General features: G+C 38.7%; 1 protein-coding gene across 1 annotated transcript in view; it reads right to left on the reverse strand.

The window, feature by feature from the left end:
- The window catches only part of C9 (complement C9), a 54,343-nt gene that overhangs the window by 25,553 nt on the left and 15,406 nt on the right, over positions 1–13,384 (reverse strand). Inside the window, exon 5 of the mRNA XM_068535270.1 lies at positions 7,218–7,356. Coding sequence (XP_068391371.1) covers positions 7,218–7,356 — 139 coding nt within the window. The remainder of the gene's footprint in view (positions 1–7,217; positions 7,357–13,384) is intronic.

A 13,384-nucleotide genomic window follows, 5' to 3' on the forward strand; every position in this document is an offset into this window, starting at 1 on the left:
GGCATTCAGAGGTGGACCAATATGTAAAATCGTTTTGAAGAGAAGAGCAAAAGTCTTTGAAGGGAGGTCAAGAAGCAAGATTATAGAAAGTAGGAAGACACACAGATGGAAACAAGTTTCTTTATGGGAACCAAATAAACAGATGTTGGAGAAGCAGAAATCAGAGAGAAGGGCAAGGGTGCTTACATCTTCCAGGAGGCCAGGCATATTATAGGGGTTAGTGAAATCTATCCTGTATAAGGATTTATCAGCTAATGCTTCTTGAAAAGAAATAAACATTACTCTGGCACCGGGAGCGGAGGAGATAGAACACCTCAACACACATTCCAAAGTTCAAATTGAGGAGGCTTGGAGAGCAAGCGGGAATAAAAGGTAAAGAGAAAACTGTTAAAGATGCCACTAAGATTTTGTATGTGCAAATAAAGGATAAAACCATATACTATTTACTATTATTATTAAAGCCATCTCTCACTAATTGAGAGAAGGAACCAGGAAAGAGCAGATTGCCTGCAACCTTGTGAGTCATCCTCAGCTAAAGTACCTAGCCAAGCCACACCTACATTCCTAAACTTTTAGCCGTTAAATTTTGGGGTAATTTGAAATTTAGCAATAGATAATGAATACAACTATCTTCAAGAGATCATCTTCTCTGCCTAGATCTTCAATATTGGTGGGTTCTAGGACTCCATTCTCTATGTTCTTTTCTCTCTCATTGTGCACCTCCTGGATGATCTCAAGCACTATCAAGACTTCAATGATCCTCTCTATGCTGATGGTACTTAAATCTCTGCCTCCAATTCAGGCTCCATCCTCACATTCATATAATCTACTCTTGGCAAGATAACTCCATCCAGATGTCAATCATTATCTTCTTCTTGGATTTAACTCTTCTTTTGGTAGATCCCCCACTCCCCCTTCCAACACACACACACACACACACACACACACACACACACACTTCTCAGGTCTTCTTTGATGGCCTATCATCCACTGGGGGTCTCCATATTTTTCATCTATTGTGAGTTTATTTTGTGTTAGACATTCTTCTAAGCACTTTGCACTTACTAACGCATTTAACCTTTCCAAACTCCTACGAAGTATGTACTGTTATTATACCACTTTATGATAAGAAACTGAGATTCAGGAAAGATAAATAAGTTGCCTGGAGTCACATGGATGGTAAGTGAAGGAACTTATCAGAATTCAAATCCAGGGAATTTAATTCAGAACTGGGCACTTGACCATATGCTCCACTATCTCCAATTCTGTACTGAACTCTTAGTTCTCAAAACTGAGCTGGATTTCATCTCTTCCTCTCAGCCTCTACTATTATAGACACAGTTCGATTTTTCATCATCTCCTTCTTGGACCATAAAATAGCCTCCTTCTGTTATTATCTCTGGTATTGTCTCCTTAAAATTCATCTCCACAAAACACAAAGGTTTAAAATGAAACTATGACCACGTTGCTCTCCTCAATGGCTCCATTACCATGCTCAGGATTATGCCCAAGTTACTTAGTATGGCATATGAGCACCTTCATAATTGACCCCTGCCTATGACTCCAAATTTGAACTCATATAAGTTCAGTGTAGGCTGTAGTTCCTTTCAAGATAGCAGTTTCTACAGGCACAGTATTATTTATTCCTTGGGAACAGCAATATGTAATAAATAAATCACTGTGTATATAATAAATTTTATCTGTACACCGCCAGGTTTTCTAAATGGGCTCAAGCTGACAGTAGAAAGAGTGGTTGAAATGTTTATTAAGCCTCTGTTTTCAGTTGCTGTCAACTTTAATGGCGATTCCAATTATATGTTTTCTTGAATATGGGTTCTTCCCTTCATTACAAAAGAAAAAAAGCATTTGCTTTTTGAAAGAAGAGTGTCAATATACTGCATGCATTTACTTATTAATTCAGCAATCATTTATTTAGCCTGCTTTATGATGTTAGTTTCTCAGGATTCCATGGTAAATAAAATGACTAGAAATTCAACTAAGGGTATATATGATACAGCAAAATAAAGACCAGAACAGAAAGGAAAGCAAAGGCTATTGCATTAATTTGCAGGAAAGGCATGTAATGGAGGATTCAGGGGAGAAAGCTGAGGGTAACGTGGCAATCAAAAGCCAGATCAGGAATGACCTTTTTCCCCCTGCCAAGGGTATTGATTATTATCCTGCAGGCTGTAGGAAGACATCACCAAATTTAAGCAACAGAGTGATAAGATCAGATTTATCATTTATCTTCATACTGAAGTGTGTGGAATGAATTGAAACTGAGCAAAACCAGAGGTCTCAAACTGATAGGAGGACAAACATAGTAGCCCAGATGGAAAATGATGGGAGCCTAAGGCAGTGGCCATGGCAGTGGGAGTGGTGAAAAAGAGACAGATTTAAGAGTCTTTACAAAATAATGAAACTTGGAGATTGATTGGATGTTGTGGGCTTTGAGGGAGATGTACCTGTAGAGGAGATCTTTAGGAAGATTTCCATATTTTGAGTTTGATGATTAGGAAGATATTGTTTCATTTACCAAGTGGAGAATTCAAGAGCAAAGAACAGAGAATTGGGAATAAGATGGGATATAAGCTTTGGATATGTGAACTGTGTGATGTCTGCAGACAACAAACTACACAGGTATCCAGTTCAGAGAGAGACCTGGGTTGGAAATGCAGTATTTGTAAGTCATCAGGATGAAAGTGAAAATTGAAGCCACAGGAGGGGATGAAATCACCCGAGGAGGCTATGTAGAGAGAGATTAGTGAAACAAGGTAGGAACTCTGGTAACAGAAATATTTAAGGGCTGTCCTCAGTAAAGGGAGCTCAAAAGAAACTTAAGACCGACTTTGACGAAAACAGTTTGAGTAACAAGATAACAGAGGTTTGGTATTACGGGCTGAACTGTGTTCCCCCCAAATCCATGTGTTGAAGTTCCTAAGCCCAATTACCTCAAAATGTGATGGCATTTAGAGATAGAATCTGTAAAAAGGTGATTGAGTTAAAATGAGGTCATTAGAGTGAGCTCTAATCCAGTGTGACTGGTGTCCTTATAAGAAGGAGAGATTAGGATCAGACTGGCATGGAGGGAAGACCACGTGGAGATAAGGGAGATAGCCACCTACAATCAAGGATAGAGGCCTTAGAGGAAACCAACCCTGCCACCATCTTGATCTCAGACTTCCAGCCTTCAGAGTTGTGAAAAAAATCAGTTTCTGTTGTTTAAACCAACCAGCCTGTGGTACTTTGTTATGGCAGCCCTAGAAAACTAATACAGCTGGGGAATTCATGGGAAGTACAAAAATGGAGAGAGCAAGTGTAGATGAGAAGAGTATGCAGAGATGAGGGTGTCCTTTTCGTGTTTTTGTTTTTTGTTTTTAAATGAGAACCTTGAAGATATTTATATATTAAGGGCAGGGTGGAAAATGAGAGAGAAAGAGGTAGACCTAAGGCTTAGAATAACAAGCAAGGTACTTGGCATGAGATCCAGAGTATGGGGTAGAAAGATACATTTGCTACTGAGACAGATCAGAAGGATGTAAGAATAGACTTTGTGTCAAATAAGTTTGTACACAAGTACAACTTTGAAAAAAAATAAGAATGTACAACTTTGAAAGAAAATAAGAAAATTCTTGCCTGTGGCTTGGGTATTCTCTGTCCAGTTGGAGCTCCTGCCATCTAGTGTGCTCAGAATGGTGAGGTAAAGAACTTGAGGAGGTTGCTGAAAGTTTTAAACTGCCCCCGCGGAGGGTGGGGAGGAGCACAGACTACGGGGAGGCGTGTGGACCTACTGAGCTGTGTGGAGGTTATAAAGCTACCCGTTCCTGTATTATTAGTATGATTTTCTCTACAGTGCCCAGCAGGATGAGTTTAGGCAGAAAAGTAATAGGGTTCATCCAAAGTAGGAGTTTTTCTAGATTATATAAGGAATAGAAAGCAGGACATTGATAATATTATCTGGTGGTCAAAAATGGATGTGGATTGATTAGAGGAAAGAACTGAACATAAGAGGAGCAAGATAGATTAGAAGAAAAATAGATGCACCTGAACTGGGTCTAGATGGGGTCCAAAGGTATGTTAGTGGTCATAAACGAGGATAAGAGCTGAGACACTGGATAGTTCTGATGAGGCAAAGGGTTACATGTTTCAGATTTCAGAGGCAGCATAGTTCTGGTGAACACAAGGTTAAGGATGTGTCTGGAGATGTGAGTGACTCGAGTGGGACAGATATAGGAAGTTAAGAGATAGCAAGAAATTATTGGCAACCCACGTGATATAAAAGTTATTCAGGATTTTGTTAGGATTTGGGGTGGAAAGGATGATTATAATCCAGGTGCATTTTACAAACCTTTGTTGACCTACAAAATCTTACATTCTCATGGAGATCCAGATCTAAAGAGAATTATAATGAAAACCTGAAACCTGATTTACAAGTTGTTACTTTCAACAACAAAAGCAGAGAAGACTAAAGAAAAACAAGTGAAAAGGAACTAATTCCTAGATGTAATCATCACTTTTCCCCCCCATAATTGCAAGCTTCAGTTGTTCTTGATCATTACTTACAAAGTACTTACAAAGCAGCCAGTAAACCTTCACCTAGAATGTAACCACTAATTATGCATTTAACCATAGCTAAGTCTTTTACCATAGCTAAGTGTTCTTATATTCTAAAAAGGAATAGAAAATATTTTATTTATTGGAGTACAGTTGCTTTACAATGTTGTGCTGGTTTCTGCTGCGCAGCAAAGTGAGTCAGCTATATGTATACATATATCCCCTCTTTTTTGGATTTCCTTCCCATTTAGGTCACCACAGAGCATTAAGGAGAGTTCCCTGTGAAGAATAGCAAATATTTATTGAGTGTTTGCTAGTGCCAATAACTTTCTGAATGTTTCACATACATAGACTCATTTATCTTTACAAGGTAGGCATTATTATTTCTGTTTTACAGATGAGGAAACTGAGGCATGATGAGGATAAATAATTTGCCCAGATCTCACTGCTGTTTGGGGCAGAGTTGGGATTCTAACCTATGCAGTGTGTTCTAGAGCCAGAGCCGCATTTGAAACAAGAGGCACTGAGGGAGTGTGAATGTATCAGAGTAAGGTGTCATTATCAAGGGATATTCCCCATGGAATGATAGGTCCGTAGAATTCTTTCAAAAAATGAAAGACAGTAAATGATTGCCAATAAGTAACTAAAACAGGATTTAAAAAATTAATTCATCCAGTAAAATGTTGTTGAGCACCTACCCTATACATATATTGAGTTGAGTATTGGTAACAGCTATAAGGAAGAAAAATATGGATTCTTTGCCTTCAGGCACTATAATAATAACATACACGAAAAAGTAGGTAAAATATGTCATTGAATATTAAAAAGTGCAGAAAGTAGCCCTCTCTAAGAAGTCAAAATTGAGATTTCCACTCAATAAGCTCACGCACATTCTTTTATGTTCACCTATTCATTTTCCAAGACCATAACAGATTAGAATAAGGGGAAAATCAGCATTACTAGCACCAAGGGTGTGATCTGGGGACTTTAACAAGCCCCCAGCCAACTCCATCAGCACTCTTTCTCAGGTGGCACCAAATTAATACTCAGGTCCATAATCCCTGTTGGTTTTTTTCTAAGCTTGATGCCAAAACTCATTTGAAGGCCTGAATCTGATCTGAACTGATAAAAAGTTATTGTCTTCATTTCTTCCACTTTGTGTGAACATTGGTTAATTTTGCCATAGATATATTAATGTGTTCTCCCAACTCCACCTGGGGTGTAAGTAATATACAGGGTAAGCACCACATCACCTTTGTAAGATCCAGACCCTTCTGAATGTGGAAGTACATCTGTTTCCAGGGTTGTAGATAAGGGAAAACAGCATGCTTACTCTCCAAATGTAGCTTCAAGATCAGTCCCAGGCAAGCCCCCAGACTTCACTTCTTGGCTCACACCAGTTACTAACCCTACAGAGAAGCTAGGAGGCTGGTGACAGTGACAAGGACAGGAAGACCTTACAGCACAGACCTGAGAACTAAAAAAATAAAACAACACAACGATAACACTTCTTGCATCAGCAATGACAGAGGTTCCCTTATCTTTGGCATACTCTTTCGAAGAAAGTAGAACATGTATAATTCTTCTTAGAAAGATGATAATCTTCCCCTAGAAACATGTACTTAAAGGAGGTTAACCTGGCATGATGGGAAAGATCAATAATCCAAAATGTTCCCTGCGATTTGTGAGAAACTGATTTTATTCTGGACTTATAGGCACCAAAAATATGACAATGTGGTCACATGTGAAAAAAGATGCCAGGCAAATAAGTAGGGACATTAAATCTTTAGCATTCATGGGAGAGCATGATCACTTCAGGCTGCAGTGGGTAGGGTTTGATTTACAACATTGTTAGAAATAAAAGGAATATTAACTACAATTATTGAAAATATATATGTTTTTCAAACTGGTGGCAGTGACAATGATAATGAAGGACATTGTAATGACTGAATAAAGTGAATTTTATGGGTCACCAATGGGACCAATTAAAGAAACAGATTATTGTAGCTACTGGTTCAGAATAAGCTAATTATTATTCTTTATTATATCTTGTTTAGAGCCCCCAAAATATCTCTAAAGGTGATAAATATTAATCCTTTGAATGAGGGGGTAGAGTTTGTGGATGGCTCTAGAAAATTTAGGTGACTTGTAGAAAGGTGGTAGGTTTGAGGTAGCATTTTGTAGAGTAAAAATCACTTTAAGAAATAGTTTCACTAGAACTGGAGGGGTTTGAGGTGAGTGACTACAGCCACTCACATTAGTCAAGCAGGTTTTACAAGGGGGACTAGTGAAGGAAAACAAATGTAAAGATGGTAGTTCATTGGTAGGTTAGCGAAAACCGAGCCTCGACAGCATGGAAGCAGTGTACACAGTCCTTAAATCAGCACTAATTTAATTTTTAGTTTCATCAGAACCTTAGATGATTCTTTTTACAGAGTTTAAGTATTTGCCAAAACTCTGTCACTGGGTGCATGTTACTGAAGATTGTAGACGATTGCATATTTTCTAAAGAGACCCAAGCTACATCTCCTCTTCTTTAAGTCAATCTTACGTTCACATTAAATTTTCATTCTACTGAATTTTTCGTATTATTTAGTAGGAAACTTATGGAAACAATTTTTCAGCTAAAGCTGAACAATGTGTTTTCTTCTGAGGATACTTACTTCATAGACCAGGGAAGCCACGTTCCAGGGTCTGCGGTAGTACGTCAAGGTGTTGCCATCCCAAACTCGATCACAGAGTCCATTGTAGTACTCGTTGTTGAAAGGGGTGCTGAGGGGATCCATCCCTAGGACATTGATCCTGAGAGTGAACAGAGTAACATCAGGCGTGGAGACACCAGGAGCTAATGCAAGGCAGCCCTCGGTCACTGGGGGAAGAGAGCTTCAGCTCATGTCCCCACCACCCATGTGATGATGGGATATAATCAGGAATAGAAACAAGAGCCTGGTCACCTCTGCTCTGTGTCCTGGGCGGGAAGTACATATTAAGAAGGTCTTATAAACTCTTCTAGGCAACTAGGGCACCGTTGAGCACAGTGAAAGAAATGCAGTAAGTAGGAAGCAAGGGTCCATCTGGCTTCAAGAGTGGAACTCCACTGATGTAACCCTTAGCTAGCCTCCCTTGGTGAACTAAAAGCCAATGGTGTAATACCACTGCTTTAAATTATTTGAGAACAGAGCATCTCAGGGGGGCAGTATAAGTTATGCATGTAATTTTTAATCTGTGAATCAACGTTGGGGCTCTTTCTCTCTCCATTCTCTTTAAACTTAAACGTTTCCCTCCAGCTGTCTCATTGATTGTCAAGAACCTTGTTCCCTCCAGGCTTATTTTACTCCTATTATACTTACAAGAGGAACATTAAAATGTCATCATCCAGCAAGGCATTCTCAAAAGTTCTACTTTTTTCTCCCAGCAAAATATCTTTATTTGGCAAGCTTTAATTCAGAAATAGGAATCTTGTTTAGCCTAAAAAGTATTTACTTTGATTTGTAGGCCAAAAACCAATGTATGAAAAAGAAGCAGTTCATTCTTTGTGAAGTACTAATTGGCGAAATAGTCATTGCTGTCTAGACTGTATCTGGAATAAATGGCCCCAGGGCAGGGAGGTCAAATGGAGGTTCGCCCCTCACATCTATAACTTAGCTTGGCACAAAAGCATGAAGTCTTCCATTGTTCTGGACCACATCCCTAACTCCAATGAGCTGGATTACAAAGCCGGTTGTTGGTTTCAAGAGCAATTTGTCAAAGGGTGTGGATGGCTTACTGCAGACCCATTGCTAATGCAAGAAAAATAAGTGGACGAGTATCCTATTGCCAGTTGGTTAGTTGAAAAACATCTTTATATAAACAGCACATTCTTAATAAACTTTGAATCTACACAGAAAATAAACATTATAGCTCAACTTGAATGAAAGGCAAGTTAAGGAACTGATTGAGGAATACCTTTCTCAAGGCTGACTGTATAGTTAGAATTAACTCCTCACTTTTTTGCTCCCCCCAAAATACTTTTCATGAAAAATGCTATGCCCCTAATTTCTAATAAAGGGCCAAAAATTAGACCTAGTCACTCGAATAAAAAAGAGAGGAAAAAAGAAACACTATATATCTAGTTTACTTTCTTAAATATCTTATCCTGGATGGGAGACTAAAATTTTGGCTTCAATTTTTCACCCATCCCTGCATCTACAGACATGTGAGCAATAAATAGTTTAAAAAATATTACTAAGGCTTCAATACAAAGACATAGAATACTGGAAACAAATGATCTGTGCTGGTTTCTTAAACAAGGCCTCAAGTACATTTTCTTTATTTTGTAGTGAACTTGTCTTCCATATATCTCATTAACGGAGACCTTGCACCTCTTTGCGTTCAGTGAATAAGGACATTAATCTTTGCTTATAATGGTGATGAATTCTTAAGAGTACTATATCTACGGGTAGTGTAGTGTTTGTAATAAACAGTGGGTAATATTAAGACAGTTAATACAGTCCTTGATCTCATTAAAATTATATTCAAGGTAAGGGGTTGGATATAGTTACCAATTTCAAACAATAGTCCAAGGACGAATATGCATGTGCCAAATGAGTAGTACAGGTAAGTGATGTACAAAGTTCCCAAGAGGAAGAGGTCCCCATGGCAGGGTCATAAAAAGGGTTTTAGAAGGAGTAGGATTTGATTTGAGTTTTGAAGGATGGGGCCTGAAGGGCAGGAGGAACGAGGGTGCAAAATTCTGCAGGTGGAAATGTATATGGCATGTTTTTGGGTAGTAGTCTTCAGATTTTTCTGCTTGTCTAATCTATAAAAATTGTTGATAAACTATGCCTCCTTGAACAGTTTTAGTTGGACATCTAAAATTTTCCCTCAAGTTTAAGTAGTTGCAAAGGATATAACTTCTCAGCAAGCTGTAAATATTTATGCTTTAAAATAGAATTATTTTGCCTCTTTTAAAAATAAATCCAATGGAATATAAATTCTATAGTGATGATGGGTATCAAGTGACTACAATGTTTATATTTCTTTAACAGTTGGATGTTTTATGGTATTCCTTTTGATTCTTTCTTCTTTTAAAAATAGACCTTATTTCTTAGAGCAGTTTTAGATTCATGGCAAGATGAGTGGACGATAGGGAGATATCCCATATGCCCTTATCCCCCTTTTATGCTTGAATACATATTTCTATTCCATTTCAGATCCAGAATTTTAACCTAATGTAATGTAGTTTTATGCTTGGAAGTTTTAATTCATCACTTTTTCACACTTTTCTGTATGAAAAAGGTATTAATTGAAAATTTTAAAACATTAAATATCCTTTGACCATAAGGTCTAAGTATTCAAAAAATTCTTCTGGATTTGAATTACCATTATTAGTAGTATATTTAAGTATATTAAAATTTAAAAATAGTTAATAAACCTAAGTAAAATTTTATTGGCTAGTTCTCTCTCAATGAAATGAATGGGGCTTCCTTTTTAGTTAATTGATTAGCTACTGTACCCATGGATGAATATTACTTATTGCTAGAAAAAGATAGGGCTGAGTACCAATTTTATTTCTACTCTCCATTTTTTATAGAGGTAAATGCTGAGAAATTTTACTCACATAAGTAAGTAGATAAGAATAGAAAGAATTTTGCCACAGCAATGTCACTCAATTCTTTGATCTTCTGAGTTTTATGACCCCCCCCCAAAAAAGAACACATACTAGTCTGTCATTAAAAGTTATTTTTATAGTCCATTACCTGACAGTTGATTAGGACATCATTCAATGCTGTTGGTAAAAAGAACTGGAGACCACTTGACTTGCAAGGCTTGACTAACTTGAGGAAACTATTATCATAAAACTCACCTATCTCCCCCTTGGAAAGTCATTTTGTACCCCATGCTATACATACCCCAGCTTGAAGGTTTTTGTTTCACAGAACAGCAAATTGCCCAGTAGGCTAGATCCATCTGGAAAGTTACAGTGAAACTGATCCACAGTCTAAAGTACAACTAAGGAAGAAATGTTTCAGAACTTCTGACTTGGTTCCACTACTACAGAGACAGCCAGTCTAGTCTAGAATGAGCCAATATTATTTTCTGCCAAGACACATGAAAACTTCTCATGGATGGAAAGTCATCGCCTGGGAAATAAAAAGCCTGTGTTCTTTGGCAGCACTTAGAGATGCCTGTTTTCACACCTTCACCTAGAACCGTAGGCAGTTCCAATTTATCAGGTGAACTGAAGAGCAGGCGCCCTCTGCAGAAGTGGTGTTATGCTTAGATCACACACAAAAGTAATTCCTTGTGTAGAGCACATCATTTACAGCTGGTTTGGATTTATATTTTTTTCAATGAATGCAAGATGGGTTGGGGATTTCCCAGAACACCTGTGGAGAATCTCAGATTCCTACAAGACAAGAGGCTGAAATACGTGTGATACAGGTGAATTCTCCTGGTATGAGAATTTAAATGAGAGTCCTTCAAATGAAAACAAGTATAAATGTATTACTATGAGTACTTGTGACGTTCATGTGTAAAAGAATCTGACTGTATATTACTTCTGATAAAACTTGTTGAGGTGTTCCAGACTGGACAGTTTAGAAGCATGTTGCTGTGATTAGGATGTTTACTGCTATTACTTCTATTTCAGTGTAGTCCCATAGCCCCATATAAGCGGAATGAAAATGTATAGTAAATAAATATGTAATATCAATGGTATTGAAGAATATCATAACTATAACAAAGCATGTTATTTTGAAACCTCTTCTTAAATCTTAATTACTGATTTATACTACTCTTCTATGCTCTTAAGTCAAATATTTGGGTAATAAATAGCTACTTAAGGAGTTTCATCTTCTAAGGTTAGTTTTGCTTTGAAGTCAGGGAGTTGACCTGTGGGCTTTGTAGTGATGTAGGGGGAATGACATCGGTGCTGATGGGCATGTGGGGAGAAAGAGAGGGTTAGGTGGCAGGGTAAAAAAAACGTAGTTTCTATCAGTCAGGGAAGCTTGGATTTTAGTTCTGCTAGCAACTAATGTGTCAAATAGCCTTATTTATTTCACTCAGTTCTGATCTATAAGGTGACTGTAATACCACCCCTAACCAGCTCCACAGGATTTTTATGAAAAGCCAAGAGAGGGAATGTGCAAAAAGATTTTGAAAAATTCAAAGTATTATGCACATGAAAGCTGTCAGAGAACAATAGGTTATAAAGACTAAGTTAGCTATAGATGACTGCTCATGGTAATGGGGAACTTAATCAAAACCATTGGTGGGCTGATTCTATCAGAACCTACCTCACTTTCCACCTCTCAGCCAACCTTTCCACGCAGCTGGGTCCCCACCTTCTCACTTAGTCCTGAAGGCTCAGCCCTGTGACGTCCGTCATCACCAGCCCTGACCGTGCTAAGGCAGGTATTTAAGGAGTCCTGGCCACTCTCGGGTGTGACTCATTATGAAACTCCCTGGCAAATGTGATAGAACAAATTTTCTTTTCCCCGAACGAAGGAAACCTATAGATTACAAATGATTGTTTTTCAGCCAAGAGGGCTACGGTTTCTGTATCCTTTTCCTATAAAATCAGATGCAAATTTGCATAGAAGGAGACATACGTAACACAGGTAATGCCCTGCTTCAAATCTGTTTGTTTAGATTAGAGAGAAAACCGTTTCTTGGATCCCAAATAAAGCAAGTAAAGTGGTAATGGGCTTTTACCATAGACTCACAGTCTCTCCCAGAGGAAAGCTGAAAGAAGAGTCAGGACTTATTGGAGTACGCTGTGGTTATAAAGTTTCGGACAACCCCCATTCCATTTCTGCCAACTGTGAAGAGGCCCTGCTGAGTGCAGGGCTCAAGACCATCCCATCTGATTTGAGATTCCTACTTTTAGGCTCTGGGCAAAGGCACTGTGGGTTATATTTGGACTCTGCTAGGATAAGATTTTATGAAGGGATAAAGGATATGTGAAATGTTTTATCTGGGGTCTGACTCTTGGTATCCTGAAATTTTATTGCTACGGTGATTAAACAAGTGGATGTTTCATCTGCCATAGAGAGAGAAGACATCTCTGTTTTTGCCCAAACCTGATACACAGGTCCTGTCTTAGGAACTGCCCAGTTCCTCAGTGTAGGGTTCTTCTCAACCTCAGCATTCCTGACATGTTGCTGTCCTGTGCACTGTAGTATCATCCAGGGTCTCTGCCCACTGGATGTCAGTAGTTTTCCCTCACCCCCCCGGAAAGCTCCCAACTTCCATGTCCCAGAGTTGTGGCCGCTGACAACTTCTAGACATGACCAGATGTCCCCCAAGAGGAAAATCCTCTCTGGTTGAGAACCACTGCCTTAGTCCCTTTATCAGGCCTTGATCTTACCATCAACCCCATCTTCTTTCCTCTCCTCATTCCCATTCCCAGGACTCCAGTCCTGAGCCTGAATTTCTTTCCAGGGACCCAGTCTCAGTCTTACCTGATGCAATTGACAGTATTTTAGAAGCATTTATTTTAATTAATTAATTAATTAACTCACCTATTTATCAACCCACCAGTATTGAGTGTCTGTTATGAACAAGGCACTGGGGTTATGAGGATGAAGAGACACATTGCATTACAGCCCATGAAACACAGCCATGTGCCATCGCTGGCAATATACCACTGGATGGGGGAACACCTGTGTCTCTGTTGGGGACAATTTGCCAACAAATCCACCCAAAGTACCTTTACTGAAAACAGATCAGAACAACTAATGGAAACTTTGCTGTGGACATCCCTGGAATGTTCTCTAACTAAATGAAATAGAACAGTACAGAACCTCAGGCCTATGTTATTTTCCAACTCTGAGAGCACAGATCTCTG

Source organism: Eschrichtius robustus, chromosome 2 (assembly GCF_028021215.1).
Source record: "Eschrichtius robustus isolate mEscRob2 chromosome 2, mEscRob2.pri, whole genome shotgun sequence".
Classification (NCBI taxonomy): Eukaryota; Metazoa; Chordata; class Mammalia; order Artiodactyla; family Eschrichtiidae; genus Eschrichtius; species Eschrichtius robustus.